Here is a 26,476-nt window from a genome sequence, read left to right on the forward strand (position 1 = left end):
TGAATTTCTCCACCTGGGCAGAGACCATGACTGAAAAATGACAGCACAAAAATGCAACTTTTCGGGGTCTTAGAAATGGAACTGCTCTAGCAACCTTAACTGTAAGCTGTTACTGTGCGCTAGCTCTAATAAACACTAAAGACAAAATTTAAATGTCTCAAATTAAGAATATCAGAAAAATATTAATTTATAAACACTTTAAAAATCAGTAGAAGAAACTTTTAAAATATTGTTCTGTCGTTAATCAAATTACTTCGATCACCACATAAATGTTAGGAATTATTATTAATAATGATAATAAAAAATAGGTTTCAGAGTGGTAGCCGTGTTAGTCTGTATCAACAAAAAGAACGAGGAGTACTTGTGGCACCTTAGGGACTAACACATTTATTTGGGCATAAGCTTTTGTGGGCTAAAACCCACTTCATCAAATGCATGCACTGGAAAATACATTCCACTGCATGCATCTGATGAAGTGGGTTTTACCCCACGAAAGCTTATGCTCAAATAAATTAGATAATAATAAAGGCATCTTTGTTACTTTTTATGTTAACATTGTTTAAAGAGTTTATTTAAATGTCCTATAGTTAATAACCTGTTGTGTCTTGATGGTAAGCTGAATATTTCTGTTAAACCACTGAAGTCCTAATTACTGATTTGACATCTCAATATAGAAAAACACATCTTGTGAAAAAATAAGTAGTGAAAATAAAATAAGTCACAATGTGACGAGGTCCACTATACTGTAAGTCAGAGTCAGAGAAATTTTTGATGGAAAAGACCACTTCCTTTGAGGGCAGGATTGATCTCCATTGTGTATTCTTCGTTGCATTGCCAAGTCTATTTTTAAATGTGGAAAACAACGGGGTTTCCACCATTTCCTGTTCCCTAGATTTCATTGCCAGAAAGTTTTCTCTGATATCCAGCTTTAATCATCCTTTTCTTAATTTTATTACTCCACTCCTTGTTCCACACTTATTACATATGTTCCACCAGCAATCACTTGTTGACTATATTTGTAAAATGACATTTTTTTAAGAGGATGCTGAGCTTAAATAGTTAGAGGCTTACAGACACTTTTTATTATGCTACACTATTTCACCCACTCAGGAGCTCGGAATCCTTTTCGCACATGGAACTTACACCCCGCCCCCCAACTCAGCGTCTCTTGCTACCACAGCTACTGGTGGAGCAAACCAAAGGGGAGGGGGGGTCCCAGATGCAATATTGGATCTGAGAATCAATTCAACAGCAACACCGGATTTGAGAATCACTCCCAAGAGGCTTTCGAGTTTGGGTGCAAGGAACGAGCCCCTTTTACAGCCACCAGAACTGGCACGCTCCCTCCCATGAAGCCCAGGGCTCTGCAACAGCCTCCCCTCTCGGAGAGGTTTGTGCCACACGCTCTCTTAGTGTCTGGCTATGGCAGGCTCACTTGCCGTGCAGAGCGAGGGGGAGATAAGAAAGGGTGACAAGGGAGGGGGAAGGAAGGGAAGAGGTTGGTTTTCCTGGAGTGGGAGGGAAAAGCGTAAAAGAAGAACTTGCTCCCCAGGAGAAACACATCCACCTGAGGTGCCGCAGCTGCTGCTGCTGCGAGAGCCGGGGGGCGATGTCCTGCTGCTGCTCCTGCAGATGGCTGCTGCTGGCTTCTCTGCTCTGGGCGGTAGGGGAATGCCAGCTTCGAGGTGAGAGACCGGCAATCCCCAGCCTGGGAGATTAGAGGGCAGACAGGGGGGTTTAGCGGAAGCCGCTGAAGGGAACTTGTTGCACACGGGGGCTGTTAGCTCTGACTTCGGCGGTGCCTGCTTCGCTGCCGGCTTTCTGGACCAGCCTTGGGAACTGGGGGGGGGGCGAGCTCGGAATTGCTTTCTTGAATACTGTTCTGCAGCAGTGCTTCCACATACCGAAAACCGGCCCGTACAGAGGTTGAGCTCTGATGGGGACGGAGCAATAAGGGTCCCCGCCAGGGCTTAGCTTGATCAGCTGCGGACTAAAATGCAACTTGCCCTGGTCTACACCAGCATTGTGAAATGTATCAGCCTCGCACTTTAGAGCGCACGCTGTTTAGCCTCGCCTAGACAGGGGCCTGGAGAAGAGCATGGTTCCGTGTCTCTCGTTTTGTCCTTCATTCCCTGATCTCTTTCTCCCCATTCCCGTGAGCTTTGTCCTCTTCGCCCTTTTTTCCCATCGCCCCATCTCTCCCCCCTCCCCAGCCGCTGTAAATTACAACCCGTCCCGCCACCCCCCGCTCCGGTAGTTCTTTTATCTCATCTGAGGGCACTGGGGGTGGGGGCTGCCGGCTTCGCTGCTGCCCTGGCGAAGGGGCCGCCCCCTGGCTTTTTGCAACATGAAGGGCCCTTTTGAAGTGAGGAGCGATCCGAGGGCAAGACCCCCCCCCCTCCCCCCGCCGGGGCGACTCGCCCCCTCTCGGGACGGGCCAGCGCTGGTTCCTGGAGCACTTTTTAAACTTCTGTTGGAAAACCCGGCTGCTGTCCCACCCCTCTCGGAGCACTGACACGCGGGCTGGGCGCTGGGAATGAATGGGGCGGACACGCTCGCCGCGAAGCCCGCTTTGCATTGTCTCCTAGCAGAGGCAGCCAGCCAGAAGCAGGCTCCGCTCCCTGCCCCCCCACTCGCCACTCGACTGCTTGGGGCTCCGGGGGCCATTGTGAGCCTGCCTAGCTCTTCTTCCTCCTCCAGTCCCTGGGGGCTGCCTTTTCACCTCCTCCCTTTCCGCCGGCTGGAAAGGGGACGGGGCAGCCCGCCCTGGGCTGCAAGTGAATCAGACTACGTGCCCTGGAAAGGAAGGGCTTTAGCAGAGTCAGAGGCTGGGCTAGACATTGCTACTGCCGAGGGGACGCGTTTTGGGGGCCAAGCCGGTATATCAGGGTGGCTTTGCGATTATTAATTTATCACCTTTATAAGTTTCAGGGTAGCAGCCCTGTTCGTTTGTATCCTCAAAAAGAACAGGAGTACTTGTGGCACCTTAGAGACTAACACATTTATTAGAGCATAAGCTTTCGTGGACTACAGCCCACTTCTTCGGATGCATATAGAGTGAAACATATTGAGGAGATATATATATACACACATATACCTTTATAAGCAGCCTATCACCGCGGTATCTGGGATGCTACACATAGTTTAGATGAGGACACAAATACTTATGTGCCGCTGCTGTTGACTGGGTGGGTGCAGAGATTAACCACAATGCTTTACTCTCCCAGGGTCTGAATTCCGTATCATTTTAGGCTTAATATCTGCCACTCCTATAATCCCCCTTCCTCTTTGAGCATCACTGCAGTCGATAATGACAAATAAGACGCGATCCCTGCCCCCAGGTACTCTTAGCTGCAGGAAGAGAATGAGGCACAAAGATTTCCTCACTTTCCCTGGGGTAAATCAGAAGTAACTAACTCCACGGATATAAGTGGTCTTGAGCTCATAAAAGGAGGTCAGATATTAGCTGGCAGTGAAATAACTAGTGATCAATTTAAAAAATGGCTTTTGTGAGGATTTTTTAAAAATCATTTTAATAGTGAACTAACTCTGCCCAGAGTTGTAGTAGGTTTGATTGCTTGTGGCATCTCCTTCTGCTACCTTTGAAGTGTTGCTTGGCCAGTCATGCTTGGAGACTGCTCTCTGCTCTAGGTCCCATCCAGAGGGAAGTAAGGCCTATAGACTGTTTGCTTGCTTTTCCCCTCCCAGGGGTTGCAGCCTGTTTGCTGCTTTGCCTTGCCCAGGGGGCCAACTCCCCAAGTGCAACTGCCTGCCCCAGCCAGGAGACTGCAGGGCTCTAGACTGGTTGCTTGCTTTGTCCCCCCTCTTAGTGGTTGGAATCACTGCCTTTATGAAGGATGCATGCTGCTTTAGATCAAGATTAAAAAGTTTTTTTTAACATTTGGATATCAATCTAGTCCCCAGTCCCAGTTTGTCTCTCTTGATTGGACACTGGGGACCTTAATAGGAGAAAATGTTGCTGGAATAGTCTCTGCATCTCTAATGTGTCCCCTCCCCTCATTGAGGAAAATGACCAAAGGATCTTCCTATTCCTGATTCTCTTACCGTGCCCTCACCTCAGCCAGCCTTTGGCCTACCCCAAACTCATTTTGCATGTTGTTGAGCTGGGAGAGCATGGATCCCTCTCCATGATCTATATCACTTTCAACCCCCACCATCCCCTTACGCAACAGAACTGCACTAGTTTTGCTGGCAAGGGTCCTACAAACTCATGGTGGAAAGGGCTGTTGTTCCCTAGTGACTAATGTTAAACGCTTTGGTAGTCCATGGGAGGAGGGTTTATTTACATAAACTGACAATTGCCATATGAAGAATGAGGACTGAAATCTTTTACACACGTAAATTGGAATAATTATTCAGCCTTATACACTTAAAGGTTATTGGAGTAATCTGTTAGTCTTTGTTTTTCTAATAACTTTCTCATACTCTTTCTTTAGGTCTAAGCTCAATATTGAAGATTTTTTTCCCCTTTAGAAAATTAGAGAGAAAGTTACAGAGCCACTATTATTTCTTGAGTTCTTAGGACTGTTTTGTAATGTTAGTTATAGACCAGAAACTCTCATCTGGGGCTTGAGCCAGCTCCCAGTGAAGTGAGCAGCAAAACTGATTGGTTTTAGTGGACACAATTAGGTCTCTACTGAAGAAATTAATTAGAAATGCTGGATACATGTAGGACTTAATTTTCCTAAATGAAATCAGTAAGCTGAAGTATGGCATTCAAGATAGACATATGTTGGCGTCTGGACATTTACACATTGCAAATGTGTTTATTGCCATGATTGTACTTTCAAAACTTCCATTGCCTGAGTAAGACATGCAGGATTGAGCCCAAATACATGCTGTAAAATTCTGAATCCATATATATGTGAGAGCATTGAGTAAATGTACCTGTACTTCTTTAGATGAACAGTCTATTTAAAAACAAACCAATACAAGGCAACATCTATAGCTACGTTATGAACATTTAGGTAGAATATTCAAGTGCATATTCATCAGGAAATTTAAATGCCAAAATCTTTCAGTATTTACTGCCACTTAATGTATATTAGCATATAGTTTTAACAGCATAAACAGTAATCAAAAATACTACATTTTTACAATGGGGACAAGTTAATGTGAATGTGTAAACCCTAACTTTCACATACATAAATTCTCAAGGATCAAATTTCAAGAACTACTGTAATTAAGTATATTATTGATATTTCAAATTTTTTTACACAGTAATCTGAAGGCTTCCTGACAAAATGTATCTTGACTTTATATTAAAGATTACACGTGCCATCAAATTTGATTGTAGCTAAACATCATCTTGTCAGTTTTCTTTAGTGGTAACTAATATTTTTTTTTCCTTTCGTTTGGTTGTTTCTGTGTTTCTTTTTCAAAGATTGGGTCAGAAAATCTTTCTTTCCATTAGCTTACATATTTCTCTGCATGTTGATGTGGATTATACCATTAAAGTGATGAGTATCAGAACCTATCTGGTGGATAATGGTCTTACAAAAGCTAGCATTCCATTATTTATCTCATGATACTAATCCAAAAACAATGTGAGGAATGTTATGGCAATACAAATGATTGTATTACTTTTGGAGAAAGTAAAAACAGCCGAAGTTCAGAATAGCTATACTTTTGAATATCAAGGTAATCTTAAAACCTGGTTTGTTGCACAGCTGGAAAGGTTTGAAAGACTAGACCAGAGTTTGTGCTGAGATCACAAAACAAAAATTATCTTAGAAAATACCATTGATAAAATTCTCTCTTCAGCATTTCCTGCTTTTCAGTTCATGTCTGCATATTTCCTGACAGCAAATCAGGAAACTATAGAATACAATAGCTTTGTTGGTTTGTCAGCAGATGCTATAGTCTTCTGTGTGAAAAAGCAACATAGCACGGTAAAGAAAATTCTGTGGTCTAGTCTTTCAATCAGTAATCTAAACATGGTTATGGGTAAATTTGAAAGGTTTCTTCAGTATAAGATGGATATTTGACATACACATTAAATTTCTTAGGTATTTTGATAACATATCTATCCTAATTTTTTTCCTCTTGGTTATTGAATGGCAAATACTGATTACAGAGACAAGGTGGGTGAGGTAATATATTTTATTGGACCAACTGCTGTTGGTGAGAGAGAGAAGGTTTCAAGCTCTTACCAACAGAAGTTGGTCCAATATTAGATATTACCTCACCTACCTTGTCTCTCTAACATCCTGGGATCGACACTGCTACAACACTGCATACAAACATTAATTAGGTAATTAATGGACCTAATTCTTATTATTGAATTGGATTTCCCAATACTTGTCAAACTGTTGTAGTTTTGCTTCTGTAGATTCAACACCCAATCTCTCAATAAAGAAAGCAGCTTTTTTATAGGCAGGTAACAGTGGTGACTTTCAAAGTGATTACAGTGGAAATTGCAGCTTTATTCAGCTGCCTGTCAGTGGATCAGACCTCAACTCATTTTTAAAAGTCAGAGTGTGTTGCAGTAACCTTGCTGTCCATGGATCTGGGAATTTGGAATCAGTAATTTAGGCCTTTGCTCCGTTCACAATCTGTGCCAAATGAGGGAAGCCTCTGTATGCTATCTAGCACACACCTATAGGCACATGCTCTTCCTTGTGCATAACTGTAACTACATACCAGTCAAATGCATGTTTTATATAATGATAGGGTCACTTTCAGACCTTCACAAATTTGTGATCTATGTTTTAATTTGAAATTAATTGAAACTAACTATTGTAACACTTCAAAAAAGTCAATTTGAACTTTCAAGATGTGATGGACAATATGTCTCTAAATATTGCATGGTGAGAAATGAAAAAGCAGGTCATAAGAATTTAGGAATTGCTATACTGGATCAAACAGTAATCCTTCTAGTCTCGTATTTTGTTTCCAGCAGTGGTAAGTACCCGATGTTTCACAAGCAGGTATAAGAAACCTTGTGTTATGTGATGATGGGCTCCTAGGGCAAATTTCTTCCTGAATGCCAATAGTTGGCTTATGCTCTCCAACAAGGGAAATTACATCTCTTCCAATGGTCTTGTTTATTTTTTAATGTTTATTATTGTAACTCTAAATATGCTTTTATGCATATAAATATCCTCTACTTTTTAAAATCCTGCTAAGATAATGTTAAAAGAAGCTGTAAATCTCTTGACATTTGGAAAAGAAACGGAGTGCTTGGTTTTAATCTATATGAAAAACTCAGACAGGCAGTAGTGCAAGCAAACTGCAATTAAGAACAGTGAAATGAGCTAAAGAGGTGCAATAAGTCAGGGACAGAATGAGTTAATCAATGTTCCATGATAAGACTGAAAAGCTATATATCTTCTTACAACAAAAAATAGTTGGGCAGAAGTATCTGATGTACAGCAGTCTACAATGCTTAGTGCCCCTCATTGCCACTGATCTGGGAGCCTCAAATACAAACCGGGACCCTCTACGTACGTACGTGTGTCTGTGTCTGTGTGAGAGAGAGAGAGAGAATGTGGGCCACAACAACAACCTCAAGTTTTGGTTGTAAGGGCTGTGCAGTTTCTTTGACAGAAAATGGGCAGGTAAGACCTTTGTATAGTGGGCTTTAAACATGCATATTACACGAGTCCCACTTTAATTTGCCTACCTATCAGGTGGCCTGATGTAGTGCTGCTTCACTGTATATCCCTTAGGAATGTTGCCTCCATGTGTGCAGCATTGCGATAAAAATATATGGCCCATAGACTGATATTAAGCAGCATTATAATATTTTGGGATGAAAAAAAGCACTGGTATGTAAATCTCAATTAACTGCCAATTCTTATCACTTAGATTCAGTTGGGGGGGAAATCAGGAGATACTTCAGCTATCCCCAGTGACTGAAATAGAACAAGATACATTCAGATACATTCCTGGAGGAGAAACTTTCTAAAATAGAACATTAAATGCCAGCCCTAATCAGTGTATCCTTAAATATCAAATTTTGCTCATATTATTTCTTTTACATTTTCCTTCTGTTTTTTTTTAAAGAAAGCCAAAGCTAAAGAGCAACATGGTCTTTGTTCTGCCCACAGAGTACAAAGGTTGTGAAGGAGAAAAATCTTGTGAATGCATTCTAAGTAGACTGAAGATTAAGATAAAAAGCCATAAATATTTTTTTCCATGCCCTAAAGGCTAAAAAGTGTATCTCCTGTAAATTATCAGCATATCTTGATTAGTTGTTGGTATTTACAGCACTTTCACACAAAGCAAGGATCTTCAGACAAAACCTTTCTCTATGTCTTTGTTTAAAAAGGGCTAAACAGCTGAGACATTCCATGCTGAGATGGCCTTCCTGATGGGACAAAGAACTATAGTATCTATGTTAGAGAGCAGTTCTGCAAAATGAGATTGCTTAGTTCTTCTTTGATTTAGAAGAGTATTCATTAGTTTATAGTAACCTGTAGCACAGTTGCATGAAAACTCTCAAATTATGTGTTTGAGGTCTGTTAGTGATCACCTTACATCTTACTTTAGTATTATATCAGTCAGTGATTCTCTACTTTGTGAGCTGCCCTGGAATGCTAATACATGCAGGTACCATAGAATGGGCACTGAATTTTGGCCTTTTAACTTCCAGTTTTTTTCAGTGGGACTATTACTGGGGTATTAGTTCATATGATAGAGAGCAGTCTAGTGTAAAATGACTAGTGCTCCTGCTCCAGTAATTACTTCTACTATTTCTTTTTAATTAAAGGTTGTATTTGTATGCTTTTGCAATAATGTTGCTCTGTTGAGGGGGGGAAAAATACTGCATATTTCCACCTAAATCAAAGGCTTCATGATTATTTATACATTAGTCAGTCATTAAAAATAAGTATGAATGTAAAATTTTACAGGAAAACCAGCAGATGTATTTTATAGTTAAATTGATTACACTTAAAATTTTACATGAAAACTAGAAGCCATATAGGAGCATAGCTATATTGATATATAATGCCATCAAAACATAAGCCTTCAACCCCCCTTTGCAAATGGGTAGATGCAGAAAATCTAGGGTGCCAATCCCTCTAAGATTTTTTTCTCATGAGGAGCCCCCATTGTGTGGGCAGGCCCCCATAATTTTTTTCCTGTTTTCTCCTGACAGGACAATGTGGATGGATCTCTCTGAATCTTGGTTTTTATCACAGGAGAAGATGATCTGGTTTTTATAGTATTTGCTGTAAAACCTTGCTGGTTTAATCTCTGCTTGATTCAATGATACTTTTCCATAAGTGCATGCACACTGTCATTCTGTCCTTACCCACTTTCACTCCTGGTCTAAGTCTTTCAAGAGTGGCAAAAGCCTGTAGGACACCAACAGAGGACACCTACTGATTTGAGGAAAAAGGAGCATGCCACAAAGTTGATATTTCTATTCCCCTTCTATGCTTCTTCCAACGGCCATGTTGCATATTGGTTCTGCTACTTTCTTCTTGTGTAGACAGTGGGTAGAATTGAGCCTTTAGTTTCTGCAGTGGTTTTATGAGCTTTAACATATTAAGATTTTTTAATGGTTTATTAAACAATAAAGACCCTTGTCAAGGACATTCCCTGACCAATTTTATCTAAATTCAATTAAAGCTTTGTGTTTGAAGACAGTTTTACAAATATAAGATATATCATCTTGTTGAGCTTTCATTGTTCTGCGAGACCCAGCCCTCATATGGGAATCAAAAGGAGAAGTCATCATAGTTAAGCAACTGTCTTCCTGAAATGAAGACTTTATTTTCCCCTCAGTTCTGTCTTTGTTTTTACTGTTAGTTGTAAGTGACCTTGGAGATAGACACACAGACTCTAGAGGATGCAGAGGATATCATATTTGTTTAAGCTTTTCTTTGCTAACAGTCTGTAGTGATTTAGGCTGGCTTGGTGGGAAGGAAAGGGGATGAGAAGAGAGTCTCTGTGGTCAGTGTACCCAGTTAATAAATTGAAAAGGCCTAATCTCAGAGGTTAAATGAAATTGTCTTCATCTCAAAAAGGTTTGAGTGGCCTGTGGATTTTTTATTTTATATAGGGTACTAGCTATATCAGCACCTTTATCAAGCATTGTACTAATATATAGTTACCTTGGGTCTGATTCACCACTGCATTAACCTCCTTTTACTCCCTGTGCAACTACACTGCATTTACACCAGTCTAAAACTGGAGTAATTAAGAAATGAATTGAGCTTTTTTTAATATGGAAATTAGGTGTTCCCTATATTCTACTTTTCTCTAATGCTGAGAAAAGAACAGTGATTTTAGGAATTGGGGGATATTCTGCATAAATTAGAAGCACACATTAAAAATATACAGTGTTGGAGATTTACCAGCTCTTTCATCCAGTAGTTTCATTTTGTTTGAAGAAGTCTAGACAATATATTAATAAGTCTGTTATCCAGTGCCTCAGTAACTGACAGAATGGTGGCTACTAGAGAACAGATATAAGGAAGTTTGCAAAGCACAAAGTGAAGTATTACATATTTTTGTTCCTTTTCTTAAAAGAAAAAAGCCCTATCAGACCTTACAGTTCCTATTTTTACAATTCACCTTAGAAGATGCAACCCAATGACCTATACTGGAAATTTCACCAGTGCCAAAAGACATTTAAGAATAATTTCACTGCAGAGTTAATTCCATAAAGACTTTAAGGTGTCTGGTTTTTGACTAGTGATTGACCTGTATAACACAAGTCAGACACTGGATAAAAAAAACAACAACAACAAAAAAAAAACCACACACAGATTTCCTGAAAAAGGAAAATCTTGGGTGAAAAATGTTTCAATTTTTCCAAAATATATTAGTTTGTTAATATGACACATTAGGAAAATACAAGTGTGACATTTTAAAAAGATATAGAAGATCAGCATAGTTCAAAAGAGCTTCCATACTTTAGGTCTGACCATTAACAAATTTTGTTGTTGGACTGTACAAGTGGTAGACTTAATGGGCAAAATCCTGGCTCTAATGACGTCAATGGGAAAACTCCCATTGACTTCACTGGACAGGAATTCACCCAAGGAACATACATGCAGATAAAATTAACATGAAAAGTTTTAATGTTCCCTTTAGATTTATACTGTTGGAGGTTTTAGTTTATTTACATTCATGAAAGCCTCCATGCAGAGTTCTGGGGGTTGTGCCATAGCTGAAAACATAATTCAACAGATCAAATAAGCATTTAAAAAGACCTTTGTGTAAATTAGCAGCTGGCACTTTCATTGTGATGGAATTGCCCAGAAGCCCAGGTCTTTCAGGAATAATTGGCATGGAGGTGTTTCATTTTAAGCTTTCCTGTATTAGTCAATGGGCCTGATTATGAACTCATTTACACATTTACTCATTAAATCAGGACTTACTTAATGGAATGACATAGGTAGAAAGACAGAATTAGGCTCACTTCTGGTTTTATATGACTGTACTTTCATTGACTTCAGTAACGTTACTGCTGATTTGCACTAGTGTAAGTGTATCAAGACAAAAATTACTTGATTTGAGGTAGTTAGTGAGCATTCAACAACAGTAGTGGACCATTGTTTTTGTTTCTTTACTGACAGATTCGTTATGGCAGCCCAATGGTGAGATTCTGCCATTCTTGTGTTGGCAGTTGGTTTGTGTGAAGTATTTTGTTCATGGAAACACTTACTAATATAAAACATGGAAAAATATCATACTTTGCTATCTGGCTTTCTTTTATTAACTCTCCTTATTCTAAAATATAAGAAGCTGATACATCTAGTTGTTATGTCATACCAGACTGTAACATTTAGAAATTAACTTGTGCTCATCATAACTCTTGTTACTCACTTGGTCTATTGTATTCTTTAGCTGTAAGTGTAATGCTATGTGGTGTTTTTTCTTTACTGTGAGTTGTGTGTGTGTGTGTGTAGACACACACACACACACACAATTGGTCTTTTTAAGACAAAAATGTAATACCCCACTCATGTACTTATTCGATATACCAATACTGACTTGGACTCTTAATACATTCCATGGGTGGCGTACCCAAGCCCACTTATCCACTGATGCTTTTAAAAACTCTCGCACCCCAATCTGGGTCTATGCTGGTTATGTGATATGTATGTATCTCTTCATCCTTATAACCTATACCTGTAATCCCTCATAACTCAAGCCTGACCCCAGATGTACAGTACCTTTCCTTTTAGCTTGTGTATATTTCATTTTAAATATTAACTTTAATAAAAAAATTAAATCTATTTAATTGTACTGTATCTTAATGTCTCTAGTGATCATGCTGTTTCTACTTAACAGGATTAGAAGAGCTAGATGAGGGAAGTTTAAAATGGAGGTTGTTTGAATTGTGTTTGATTTAAAACAGGTTTTCTGAATATCCTGAGTTGTGAAATCTATGCTATTTAAAATTCTAGGATTCCATTCATTTGCCTATGCTGATTCCAAACTGCCTATCATGTCACCACTATCTGAAATTACTTTTCAAAGAACATTGAAGAGCCCAGAGTTTGATTTTTTTTTTTTAAATCAATATATAACTCTGACTTCAGGGGAATTACTCTGGATTTGCCAAGGTGTAATTACTGAATAATTGTTCATATCTTCCTCCATCCCCACCCGTACAAAATAAATAAATAAATATGAACTACTAAGTCCATGATTCAGTAAAGTACTTAGGCGCATATCTAGATTTAAGCTTATGTAGGCTCATGGACTTTAGTGGGACAATTTATGTGCTTAATTTACAGAGTAAGAAATATTAAAATTACTTGAACTCTAATAAGCCTGTGCCTGTTAATGGGTTTAACAAAAATATCAGTATTCCATCCTGCTTTGTGATGAAAAATGAAATATTTATCAAAAGTTATGAATTTTAAAATCTGTTAAAAATGTAAACTTTTAGTGTCATTAGAGTTTGACAAAGAAATTTTAGTCTCTTAGCCAGAAAATGTAAAAAAATACTAAATAAAAAATCTGAGTAATGTATAGGTGCTTGGAAATAAACTCATGATTTCCACCAAGATTCATAAAAATCAAAATCTGAATCTTTTCAAGCCTAATCACAATTTATCGTATTTGAAGTATGCTTATAATGTGCCTGCCAATATCCTACTGAATGAGCCTGTCACTGCCAAAGGCACATTTGGGTCAAATTAATTCCTGGTGACTTCAGAGTGATTACACCAGGGATGACTTTGGTCTCCTGTATACTGTGTCAGAATTGTAATGGGGGAAAATGATTGTTCTGTGCAGTGTGTAGTGCAGATTTCCTGTGTTTTCTAGAGGCATGACAAGCCATTCTCTAAGCACTAGTGACCAGGAAGAGGTCTTGATGGGGGCCCTACATCTACGTGCTGGGGCTTTTCTCTGAGTCATCTGGTGCTGGCCACTGTCTGAAACAGACACTGGATTAGATGTTCTACAGGTGTGATCCGCTACGACAATTCCTATGCGAGGCTTGTTTCAGTTTCTCTCTCCCCCCCCAATCGAAATCTATTAGTGAAAGCTGGACTTGTTTATTCAGTAGTTCAGAAGACAGAAATCTCAATGGATAATATTTTACATATCACCTTCTCATATCCTTCTCCCCACAAAAAGAGAAACTTTAAATAGAGTGTTTATTACTGTGCCTTTCAGTGTGGGAAGTAAGCCTACTCACCCAGCACTCAAACAGGAATTTTTTTTACTTTTAAAAGTGAAGGTTTGGGTCAGTGGATGGATGGTGAACTTTAAGCTAAGATGTATTATGATAAAAGCCCCAAGTCCCTGGAAGTGGCACAGTAGTATCTGATCTTAGGGGAGTAACTAAGTAACACATAGCAACTAATGCAACATGTGACATTGATGACAGTCTTGGGGATAAAGTTGTATATACTGTACTTTGGTTGAGATGAAGCCTTGATCTAGTGACAGGGAAGGGATTAGAGGACTTCATCAGTGATGTAAAGATGACCCCCCAGAATGATGAAGTGGACAGTGATCCCCCTGTTTGAGAGAGAAAAGCAGTTTGGAATATGACTAAACAAAGAAGAAATTCAGTGTACCATAAAGCAGGAATTGATATTTTCCTCCTATAAAACATGTGCAACCTTAAGGGTACTGTTCAGTCCTTGATGACCCTACCTGAAACTTAATGACCCAATTCTTTAGGCCCTTCCTTATGCAAGTAGTCCATTTCCCACATGAATTAAGCAGGGCTGTTTGGATGACTAAGGGTTTGCAGGATCCAGTCCAAAGTGTGTTTTACTATCATAAAAAAAAAATATCACAGTAGTGTTGCTGTAGTTTAAGTGAAAGACAAATCCCTGTCTTCAGGCTGTCACAAGTTTCTAAAAAAAAAATATCCTTTGGTCTGAAATGCCTCATGCTTGTTCTCAGGCCAAAGGCAAACTACTTTTGGAGCTTTGATTAAAATTCCATGTGGCTGTCTGAGTTATTGGAGCTTTGGCAGGGGATAGGGAGGAGCAGTCTTCCATGCTTCTTTAATTTGAAAGATTTTGCAGATTTTTTCCCCCTTTATTTTTTTGGCCCTAAAATCCAAAATCACTTAATATTTATACTTGGTGGGAAGTTTGTCCTGCAAGACAGGTGCCTTCGATGTGTGAAGTTAAGTGTTTGAAAATGCTATACAAAAAATGTGCAGAAAGTGACTTGTAACTATATATTTTTTTAGATGTACAAAGATGCCGAGCTCTCTATATGCACAAGAGCATGTGAAGTTGGAGAGCAGTTAATTTACGTAACTCCAGCAGGAACTTCACCAGTATACAATTCTACTTTAAAGTGAGAAAATTTAAATGTACATTTTGTTTTGGAAATGTAGCCATTTTCCTGCTCTTCTCTAGCCACTGTTGTTTTAAGAAAATAGTTTAGAAAAAAAGTGGCAGGACATATTTTACTTTCTACAACCAAGAACAGAAGGAGGCTATGTGTAATATATATGCTAACTGGTACCTTCAAAAAACAATTCACGGGCATGATTTGTGGTGTCCTACTCTCTCTATTTTTGCCCAATTAATAGCTTCTTTCTAAAAGGGGAGATTTTGACATCAAAGGTAAGGGAATGATGCAGTGATGGCATATACTAGTTTATTTTACAGTTCTCCAGGCATGATCCTGAGCTGATGTCATTCATTGTAGCTTCATTTACATCAGAGTAACTGTGCCCATTTATACCCACTGATTCTCTTGCCCTCTGTCTCAGCACTGATACAGGCTTGCTGCTGCTTGAAGGAAAACTTTATATTTCTTGTACATCTGTAGAGAACATGTTTAGAAATACCCTGATCTACAAAACTACTTAGAATTCTATAGTGTCATGCAGAGACTACCACTTGAAACAGTTATTGTTAGGAGACTTTCCACTTATTTTAAAACTGAAATTTAATTTATACTGATTAGTGTAATGTTCTCAAAAATAGTAAGTTGAAATTAGAAAAGTTCAAAATATTGTGTACACAAAATATGCATTTACATTGTTACATATGACTGTTTAATAACTCATTTACATGAATCTGATAAAAAACATTACATGGTTTTATGGTTACATGGTTTTATGATCCCTCTGAAGTACTTTTTGTCAGCCATGGGTTCTCCTCCCAGGGAGATGCCAATAGGTTTGGGGGTTACAAATGCCTTCCCATTCCTTATGGATAAAGGAGAGGAGGTATCCTTATTTCTTCCCCCCCGTGGTAATATGGAGTCACAGTACAGGAGTAGTACACTACTACTTTAAACCTTTAAAATTCTTGTAAAAACTCTTGTTTTCAAGTCTGTGGTCCTTATTTCACTGTGTTTGCAGAATCAGGCATAGAGAGGGAGTTTTGCATTGACTTCAGTAGAAACAGGTACAAGCAGATAGGATTTTCAGGTACAGAGAAGAATGTTGCCCCTTGGGTTGAAGATCAATAGTAGGAAGAATGTGTGGGGTAGAGGAAATCATGCCTCCCCAGAGCAGTAAGCATAGGGAGTCTGTGGGTGAACCTCTAATCTTTCAATGTATTTATACTTAACAAAAAAACTAATGCCAATATTTTCAAACTTGTGTGCCTAATAGGCATGAGATGTAAATGTTTAGCACCTCTGAAAGTTGGGCTGCTTTTCTAGAGACCTAATTATTTAGATGCCTGTTTCTGGCATCCAAGTTTTAAAAAAACTGGCCTTAAACAGGTCTGGCAATATGGCCAGTAAGTTTCCTATTGTCTCATAATTCAGTGATAATTCATTCTATATTAGGTAAGACCCCTTCACACACAGAATGTAAGGAGAAACTGACAAACCATTCAGTAAAATGTTTTAGTAGCCAGATATTACATTTACTAGTAGTGAAACATGTTCTGGAGTTTAAGGTGACTTCAGGGGACAAAAAAAAAAAAAAAAAAAAAAAAAAAGCTAGTGCCGTTATAAAAAGATGTAGGCTCCTCAGCATGTGGAAAAAGCTACTGGTGAACAAGCAAAAACTAATTTCATGGTCTAGCAGGTTTGTTGTTCCCTGGCAAGCTGCCTGTCTGTCAACCTTTGGCTTTTCTACTTTGGCTTAAAAGCTGTGACAGAGAAACCATTTCCAGGCAGATTCTTGAACAGTGCTTATGGTCTAAGAATCAATACTTACAAGAAATGGCTTATGAGTAGTTTGAGGGAAGGAATACTGAAATGATACTTTGTAAATGCATGACAGCTGTTAAAAGTATACCTACAAATTAGCTAACTTTTACATCCAATCAGATTCTCTGATTTTGCTTAAATGCTGACTTTTTGTTCTTTTCTTTCCTCTGCATATTCCCCCTTAGTGTTACTGAATTGTTATGCATCCAAAAAGTTATTTAAAGGGTTTTTAAATTATTAATTTCTAAATGCTAATCACTGTGTACCTTATATAGCTCCTCTCAGATGCACTGATTTTATTACCAAAAAAAAAAAAAAAAAAAAAAAAAAAAAAAACCTAATATGCCTTCCCTACATTTTAGTGGCTTGCTAACAGACTTTTCCAAAATTAGATTTACAGATGGAACAGTTTGTGGTTAGTGATAGAACAAGTCCAGAAAAGAATCTGAACTACTTGTTAACACCCAGACTTGCCCATGTGCTGGAATGCTGTTGATGCAGTATGATTATTGGGAGAAAGAGGGATATGGATGATATTGAGATAGTAACCAATGAAGGTTTTCCCTTGACTTCAATGGGCATTGGATCAATTTCCATATGACTAAACTAGAAGGAGGAACACAGACTATCTAATTTTTGCATGGCACCCCCATCAGTGTTCTGAGAGCATGTGGAGTTGGTCGACGCTACGCCCGGCTCATGAGACAGCTCATGGTGTTTGACACCATCAGGTGGTCCAGAGACATTTATACGGAACACATCACAGGACACAGTCAATACCGCATTGAGTAACCGAGACCGCTGACCAGGGAAATAACCCACTTCCTTCCCTGACGGACCAAGGGATGCACCCCACCCATGTACTTATCTGCTACACCAATACTGACTTGGACTCCTTATTCATTCCATGGGTGGCATACCCAAGCCCACCTATCCACTGACACTTTAAAAACCCTTACACCCCAATCTGGGTCTATGCAGGTTATGCAATATGTATGTATCTTCTCATCCTTGCAAACAATACCTGTAACCCCTGTGACAAAGTTCCTCCTCTAGCTTGGTGGGTCCTGCGCTTATTGGCGGATTTTCTTGCCTCAGAGATTCACCATGTGGGTTGGGGAACAGCCCTCTGGAAGAGCCCACAGTCCAGGTCAATTGGGAGGTTTGGGGGGAACCCAAGCCCACCCTTTACTCCAGGTTCCAGCCCAGGGCCCTGTGGACTGCAGCTGTCTATAGTGCCTCCTGTAACAGCTGCATGACAGCTACAATTCCCTGGGCTACTTCCCCATGGCCTCCTCCAAACACCTTCCTTATTCTTACCATAGGACCTTCCTCCTGGTGTCTGATAACACTTGTGCTCCTCCAGCAACACTCCCACTCAGCTCCTTGCACCTCTTGCTCCCAGCTCCTAACACTACAAACTGAAGTGAGCTCCTTTTAAAACCCAGGTGCCCTAATTAGCCTGCCTTAATTGATTCTAGCAGCTTCTTCTTAATTGGCTCCAGGTGTCCTAATTAATCTGCCTGCCTTAACTGGTTCTAGCAGGTTCCTGATTACTCTAGTGCAGCCCCTTCTCTGGTCACTCAGGGAACAGAAAACTACTCATCCAGTGACCAGTATATTTGCCCTCTACCAGACTCCTGTACCCCACTGGTCTGGGTCTGTCACCATAACCCAAGCCTGATCCCAGATGTACAGTACCTTCCCTCTTAACTCGTGTATATTTCATTTTAAACATTAACTTTAATAAAATTTTTAAATCTGAGCCATCTTGTACAGTGTCTGAGTATCCTGGCTAGAAAGACAATTAGGGAGGCCACAAAGTCTTATTAGAGGGTTTGAATGTTTTTGTCATTTTAAGTACATTCATAGCATTTATTTTAAAAAAGCCCTAGCTGAAGTCACATTTAAAAGCTAGACTTAAAATTGGACTTTGATATGTATAATTGATTTACATATCTGAAATGTTTGTTCATCACCAATAGAATCATCAATTTCTTGGTCTAAGATTTCATCAGAGAATAAGTCATTCTCCAGATTGATCTTTTCTTCCCCAGTCCCATGTCTGCCTTATTGCCCAACCATTCTCTTTGTAATATGTTAATTGTATCTCTTACTAGGCACATCTGCAAATTCTTCTTTAAGATTATAAAGGGAGCTGGCACTGGTAGCAGCTCCAATATTTAAGTTGCCTAACAGTTCCCATCATAAAAGATTCTTGCAGCCTTTTTTTTTTTTTTTTTTAAATTTTTTGATAAACTCTTAATACTTTCACTGCTGTTTGATCAAGTCTTAGAAATTTGGCAGGGACAAAGCTCTGAGGCTACAGATGCATTTTGGTTTCTCTGTTCAGGGCAGAGCTATACATTGTTAAAAACTCTGCTTTTTCCTCTTTCTTGATTCCATCCCTGAACATTTTTTGGTCATTTTTCTAAAAACCTGGGCCTAAGCTGCTGTCAAAGCAGTGGCACACACTGCATTGGGAAAGCCTTATACCTCTAGTGGTAGGTGTTTGTGCTGAGGTCCCAAGTTCAAATGTTTATATGAATCTAAACAAGGCAACGGGGGGGGGGGGGGGGGGAAGTACATTTCATCTAACTGATGACAGAAAGTTAGAGGCAAAAAGAATAGATTAGACTATTTTTCCTTAATTTTGAAGTGCTGGGTCTCCCCTTCCTGCAATAAATCCTGTGGGAGGGAACTAAAGAGGAGGAACTCTAGCAAGGATCTACCCATGAAATTCTTCCCTGGGCATTCCATCATAAGGATGAAGTTTGCCCTTGCCCAGGGCCGGCTCCAGGCACCAGCTTGGCAAGCAGGTGCTTGGGGCGGCAGGTCCAGCAATTCGGCAGCAATTCGGCGGACGGTCCCTCACTCCCGCTGGGAGCGAAGGACCTTCCGCCGAATTGCCGTCGCAGATTGCGATCGCGGCTTTTTTTTTTTTTTGGCTGCTTGGGGCGGCCAAAACCCTGGAGCCGGCCCTGCCCTTGCCCCCACACTTGTAGGCTCCCCAAGAATCTATGCCGATCCTAGGGAATCAACGAGATATCAGGACTTTCTTTCCTGCCCCCCTGGCAGCCTTCTCTACTCCCTGGCAAGGGAACAGCACCTGGGGATTTTGAGATGGAGGGGTGCTCAGCAAGGAAGGCACTATAGCCCCAGGGTATATGACCTTTCCTGGGGAATTCCAAAAAATCCAGAGTGGGGATGGGGGCTGCCCACCACTGCCAACTCCCAGACAGCCCAGTGCCCATGTTTCCCCCTCTGCAGATCTCAACACCTTGTGTGGGGTTCTAACGTGAGGAGGATAGTGTGGCAGAGGGAGCTAAGCAGGATTCACACCTGAAGTGTTCCCTCCCATCCATGGATTTTTGGGGTACAGTCTCACCCCAATGGAATAAAACTCTATTTTCCACCTGCTGCAGAGTCCCCTTTTTAAAAATAAGGTCATGTTCTATTGTTTTCTGCTTTGGAATGTGGTGGGGAAGAAACTCTCATATAACGTTAGCATTTTACACCAGGGAAGAACAGGTTGTTTGCCTTTAGTAAACTTCAACAATAAACAATTAAAGCTTAATTAATGTAATCTATTATTTTCCATTAGTTTTCTGTCATTTGTTATGTCACGTGCACTTTTTAACCCACTGACTTCTTGTTTAAAAGAATTTCACAGTGTTTTGGACAAACTTACTTTTTTCTATAGTCTTTGTTATATTCTAACTTTGAAATAGTTGGCTGGTGTTTGAGAGTTTGAAAGAAGGCATGTTGTGAAAGGCACAACTGTTGCTTTGAATTTAGAGAAAAAGCTTAACCTTCATGAACCATATATAAATGGGGGGTGGGGGGGGAGATAGTAAAGCTGACTAGGATCATTCTTGAGCAAACAACATTGTTGCTAGCTTCACTTTCTATTTTCAGCTTGAATTTGAGATAATGCTTTTTCTGTTATGTTGCAACGTTCAATTGCTTTCAAATGCATTTCCAAACACTGTGGCATTAATCAGCATGTCGTCTAACCCAGTTCAGAGCATGTCTAGATAACACCAGTAGCTGCCAATGTCTTGTCTACATTGTTGCTGCCGGGGATGGAACTGAACTGGTGGTAGCAACAGTGGGACATTTTTAGCAAAAAATGCCTTTTGTCACTTACATTGGAGCTGTGGAAGAAGGCGGGATAGACCTAGGTCTTCTGAGATTTGTTGGTATTCTAGCAGATTGCAGAATTCAAATTAAAGTGTTTTTGGCATAACTAATGTGGTGAATTTTCTGCAGTTCCCTTTGAAATGCCTATCAGATTATTAAAATGCAACCTGCAGAAGCGTTTACAAATCTGAGAACCATAAAGCTGTCTGCAGAACGTACTAAAAAGCATCCAGCCAGGGTCTGAATGGAAACTAACTCTGTTTACAACTAACTTGGGTCAACTGACATTATACCAGCCAGTTCTGTTCTATGATATTAGAAAGAACTACACTGGAACAATGGAGCCATCTTTGGGGGAAGGTCATGGCCTGGTTTGGGGGTTTTATTTTATATATAAAATAAAGTTTTAAAGACTGTACCATGTACTAAAAGCAACCCCTTATCTGAGCCTCTGTGGGGCTCTCTCTGTTTAGGGTGACGAGGGTTACCATATTTCAGCAAGCAAAAAAGAGGACGTGAGGAGCCCCGCCCTAGCCCTGCCCCCATCCTGCCCTAGCCCCGCCCCTGCCCCTTTCACTCCCTCCCACTTCCCACCCCCCTCAGAACCCCGAACCCTCCCCCCGCTCCTTGTCCCCTGACTGCCCCTTCCTGGGACCCCTGCCCCTAACTACCCCCCAGGACTCCACCCCCTACCTAAGCCTCCCTGCCTCTTGTCCCCTGACTGCCCCCTCCTGAGACCCTCCCCCCATCCTAACTGGCCCCCTAGGACCCTATCCCCTACCTGTATCCAGACTGCCCCAACCCTTATCCACACCCCCATCCCCAGACAGATCCCTGGGACTCCCACGCCCCATCCAACCACTCCCCACCCCCTGACAGCCCCCCCAGAATTCCTGACCCATCTAAACCCCTCTGCTTCCTGTCCCCTGACTGCTCCGATCCATCTCCCCACCCCTGCCCCCTGACAGCCCCGCCCCCAGAACTCCCAACCCCCCCCACTCCTTGTCCCCTGACTGCCCCCTCCTAAGACCCCCCCCACCCTAACTGCCCCCCAGGACCCTACCCCCTACCTGTCCCCTGACTGCCCAAAACCTTATCCACACACCCCCATAAAGCCCCCCCTGAACTCCCGACCCCCCCGTCCCTTGACTGCCCCCTCCAGAACCTCCCTGCCCCTTTTCCGACCCCCTGGGCCCCTTACCCTGCCACTCGTCCCGACACGCTGGGCAGCAGGGGAGGAGGAGCGGGGGAGGAGCTCCAGACTGCCGGAGGCAATCTGCAAATGCAGGGAGGGAGGGAGGGAGTGATCTCTGCTGCAGGGGAAGCAGAGGAGGGGCTCTCTCTGGCTGTCGGAGCCCCATGTAAGTGGCACCATCCGGCCGGCTGCCCTGTTAGCCGTGCGCGGTCTGCATGGGGGGCGGAGTCCGGACATTTACAAATTCCCCCTGGACACTATTTTCAGCTCAAAAAACCGAACATGTCCGGGGGAATCCAGACGAATGGTAACCCTAAGGGTGACCATATTTCCCAAAGTAAAAATAGGACACTGCGTGGGGCTGGTCAGAGTCACCTGGCATCGCTGCTTGCCCAAGTGCACCCCCAGCCCGCATAGGGCTGGCCTGAGCCTGCCCCTCAAGGACCACCCCCGCCTCCATGCCTTCCGGGGCTGGGGCAGCCTGCCTGAGCCCCACGCTACCTGGGGTGACAGCCTGAGCCCTGCTGGGCTGATGATCAGTTGGCAAGAGCAAATGGGACAAATGCCCATTTTTGCCAAAAAAGTTGGGATGTCCAGGACAGGGCTTAAAAGTGGGACTGTCCTGGCCAAAATGGGATGTGTGGTCACCCTATTTCTTTTGATCTAGTGGAGATTCAGTTAGCTGTAATGTTACAGCAGAGCAGTTAACTTGTGTCATGTCAAGGCTATTACTTTTTATTAAACTGGTTGAATATAATTGGTTACTTGCTGTTTTAAGCACAGTGTGAATATCATAGTTTGAAAATGGGTTAAAGCCACCTTTGATACAAATGTTTCAGCAGTGGCTGTACAAAATGGAGAATAAGGTAGACCAAACATTATAGCATGAAGCTTTTGCTTTGTATTCCTATAGAAAAAGTAGAGGATTTTTTTTTTTTGCAATTATCTGCTGTTACAATTACCAAATTTATGTGATTTTTACCATTCCAAGAGGCAGTTCTGCAAAGCTTCACACCTCTGAGTAAGGATTACTCACATGAATAAATGTTACAAAATTGGGCCCTTAACTATGAAGAAACTATTCAATAAAAAAGGTCTGGGGAACCTATGTCACTGCTGGCATAAATGATATAATTTTACTAACTACAATGGGGGAATCTAGCCCCAAGACTCATGGGTTCAATACATCTCTTGAACCCAGTAAGTTAGAAATTGGAGCAAGGAAGAACAATTAAAGCTAAGAGCTGTACTTTGGAAAACTGTCTTTGAGAATTGTATAAGGAATGTGACCTCTGCTTGTGAAGTATAATACTATTCCACATTTTATACATTTTAATGGTCTTTAACATTTTATTGCTTTTTGCCCTTATAATCCTTTGTTTTTCTCCAGTGCTTGAAAGTCTCAAGAACAACTGCCACTGTGTATTCTGTATAAATGTTTTCAATAAATGAAAGATCTATTGCTGGTGAACAACTTGAACGTCGCCTCTTTGTTATAAATTGCTGACTGTTTTACATTCTTAGAACACTAATTTGTGAATGAAATTAGACCCCTTCATGTATTTTTGTGCTCTGAAAACTGAATCTGTTAAAAAGGCCCATTGTTACTGCTGATATCAGTTCCCTATGTTTTTCCAAGTCACATTTGCTTTATTCATTGGCAAATTCTCTTTATTACTGACAGCACAGAAAGGCCAAAACAGTTGTGGGGAAGGAGAAAGGAATCAACTGGCTACCCTGCAGTATGAATCAGTAAAATTCCTGGCAAAGATCTGCTTTGAATCTTTATTGTATGTGTTGATATACAGTCCAGAAAATATTATGTCATTCTCTTGATCTATTTCGTCGCTGACTTCATATAATTGTTCTCTTCATGTCCCAAAAGTTCTTTGTTTTCTAATTCTGGGATGAATAGGTTTTTTCTTCCCTAAACTATTTAAGCTTTCCTGGAATATAGGACAGAGGCCTCAAATCAATTAACCCTATTTTGAAAAGAGCTATCTAAGACTTAAATGGTCCCCATTACCATAGAGTCTGAAAACTTAATATATATTGATCCTCACAACACATCTGTGAGGTAGAGAACTACTATTATTCCCATTTCACGATAAGGACAGAGAGAGTTGTCCAAAGGCACACAGGAAGTCTGTAGCAGAGCAGGGGATTGCAGCTGGATCAATCAAATCCCAGGTTAATGTCCTAACCCCTGGACAATTCTTTGAATTACATGAGTAGGTTTATTTCTGGCAATCTCATTTCTTTGGAATTATTGGACATCAGTTCATTTACAGTACTTATTTGTTGCTTATTTTGTCTATTCTATTGAAAATTAGGTAGAAAATTAGTCTCACTACTGGATACTGCATTTTGCCTCTTCAGATGTTAGATGTTTTAGTTCAGTAGTTTGTTTCTGTTTTTAATAGATCTGATGGATCAATTATATGTTTTTAAAATGCAATAAAAAACTGATGCGCTATTAAGTCTGTACAGTTAAAAATCACACAGTCTGGAAATGCAAAGATTAAGGTTTCAGCAGCCATGTTAACTTGGCCATCTTGCAAAACTTGTATGTGACACCAGTCAATAGGTGGACCATGGGCCAAATCCAGATTGCCAGACGCTTTTGAACGGATCCTGAAATCTTTTCATTTACTTATTATTATTATTGTTGGTTTTTTTTTTATTATTATTATTTTTATTTTCTCTGGAGAGTGGACCTTGACTATACCTTTTGACTAAGAAATTTGGACCTTGACAAAAAATAGACTACCTCTTCTGAATATGTTTGTACAATGTTGCTGTACACGTAAATAAAAAAATAATAGGAACAAAAAATAATATATGTGCTTTTCCTGATGTAGTGTGATTTTTAGCTTTAACTTTAAAGGGTACGTCCAGACTACCCGCCGAATCGGCTGGTAGTAATCGATCTATCGGGGATCGATATAACGCGTCTCGTCTGGACGCGCTATATCGATCTCCGAACGCACTCCCGTCGATTCTGGAACTCCACCAGGGCAAGCGGTGATTGCGGAGTCGACGGGGAAGCCACAGCCGTTGATCCTGCGCCGTGAGGACCCGAGGTAAGTCGAAATAAGATACGTCGGACTTCAGCTACGCTATTCTCGTACCTGTAGTTGCGTGCCGGTGAAGACAGTGCTATTGGTGGGAGATGCTCTCCCGCCGATGTAGCTACCGCTGTTCATTAGCGATGGTTTAATTATGCCAACAGAAGAGAGCTCTCCTGTCTGCATAGAGCAGTTGCATGGGAGACCTTACAGCTGCGCAGGTGCATCAGTACAGTTGTGCTGCTGTAAGGTCCCTCGGCCTGTGCTGCTTCCAGCAGCTCCCACTGGCCTGGAGCGGCGAACCGCGGCCCCTGGGAGCTGCGATCGGCCGAACCTGTGGACGCGGCAGGTACACAAACTGGCCCGGCCCGCCAGGGGCTTTCCCTGAACAAGCGATGGAACAAGTTTGGGAACCACTGGCATAAATAATATTACATAAACTGTGTTTTGCAAGATGTATGATGTTACTGCAAGGCATCATTTTGCAAAGAACTGTAGTTCTGGTGGAAACTAGATGAGCATTTTCAAAAAATACTTCTGCAATCCAGGCATTAGCAGGCTTCTATAAAAATCAGTATTTACAGCTAGCATTTATTTTGAAGGTTAATGAATATGTAATGAGTACTGATAAATCTCTACCAACGAATGTGGATGAAATCAAGACTCTCTAAGGCTATGTCTACACTACACAGCTTTTAGTGACATAGCTGTGCCACTACAGCCGTGCTGCTAAAAGGCGCTCCTGCTGACAAAGCGCTGTTCACACCAGCGCTTGTTGTCGACAAAACTTTTATCTTTCAAGGGTGTGTGTTTTTTGTTTTTGTTTTTTAACACCTCTGAACAACAAAAGTTTTGTCTTTCACTTGCCAGTGTGGAAAAAGCCAAAATTGAAGTGTAGCATTAGCATTAGAACACAGTATTAGGAAATTAAGGTTAAATTTTTCAGAGCGAACTAGGAAATTTAGACTCACCTCTCATTGAAATTAATGCGAGTTGCCTGACTAAATTTCCTAGTCAATGTTGAAAAATCTCAACCTAACGGTTTAATTATTTTGTCTGTTCTAAAACTGACCAGAAGCAAAAGAGATTGGATTTTAAATGAGCCTCTATCTGAGATGAGTACTTGTATGTGGAAGGCGCTCAGATACTATGATGACAGGTGGCAGTTCAAACCTATAAGGTAGATGCAGTTTCATAGACCAGTTTGGGCCTATAAGGGTCTATGGAGTTATGCTATTTTGCCAGCAAGGGGAGGCAGGTGAAACTGAAGTTTAGAATTCCAGGGCTCACTATCCTCTTCGTTAGCCTTGTTTTTCTCTTGCCAGCAGCAGGCTTGGACCCATTCTTGCTTCTTGGATCTGAAAAGAGCTTTAAAACAAAGCTGACTATGAGTATAATGTGGGCTTTATATGCTGCTCAGTTAAGCCCCCTTTCTGTGTGGCTGTATGCACAGACAACTGAATGGGCAGTCTCCTATTGAAGTGCTGTGGGT

The 26,476-nt window shown here is 40.9% G+C and overlaps 1 protein-coding gene across 1 annotated transcript in view; it reads left to right on the plus strand.

Moving 5' to 3' along the window:
- The first annotated feature begins 1,437 nt into the window (after window positions 1-1,437).
- Window positions 1,438-26,476, plus strand: part of LAMA1 (laminin subunit alpha 1) — a 145,775-nt gene continuing 120,736 nt past the window's right edge. Inside the window, exon 1 of the mRNA XM_005303098.5 lies at window positions 1,438-1,685. Within this exon, the coding sequence (XP_005303155.2) occupies window positions 1,610-1,685 (76 nt within the window). The 5' untranslated portion in view covers window positions 1,438-1,609. The remainder of the gene's footprint in view (window positions 1,686-26,476) is intronic.

The sequence above is a fragment of the Chrysemys picta genome, chromosome 2, assembly GCF_011386835.1.
Source record: "Chrysemys picta bellii isolate R12L10 chromosome 2, ASM1138683v2, whole genome shotgun sequence".
NCBI classification, from domain to species: Eukaryota; Metazoa; Chordata; order Testudines; family Emydidae; genus Chrysemys; species Chrysemys picta.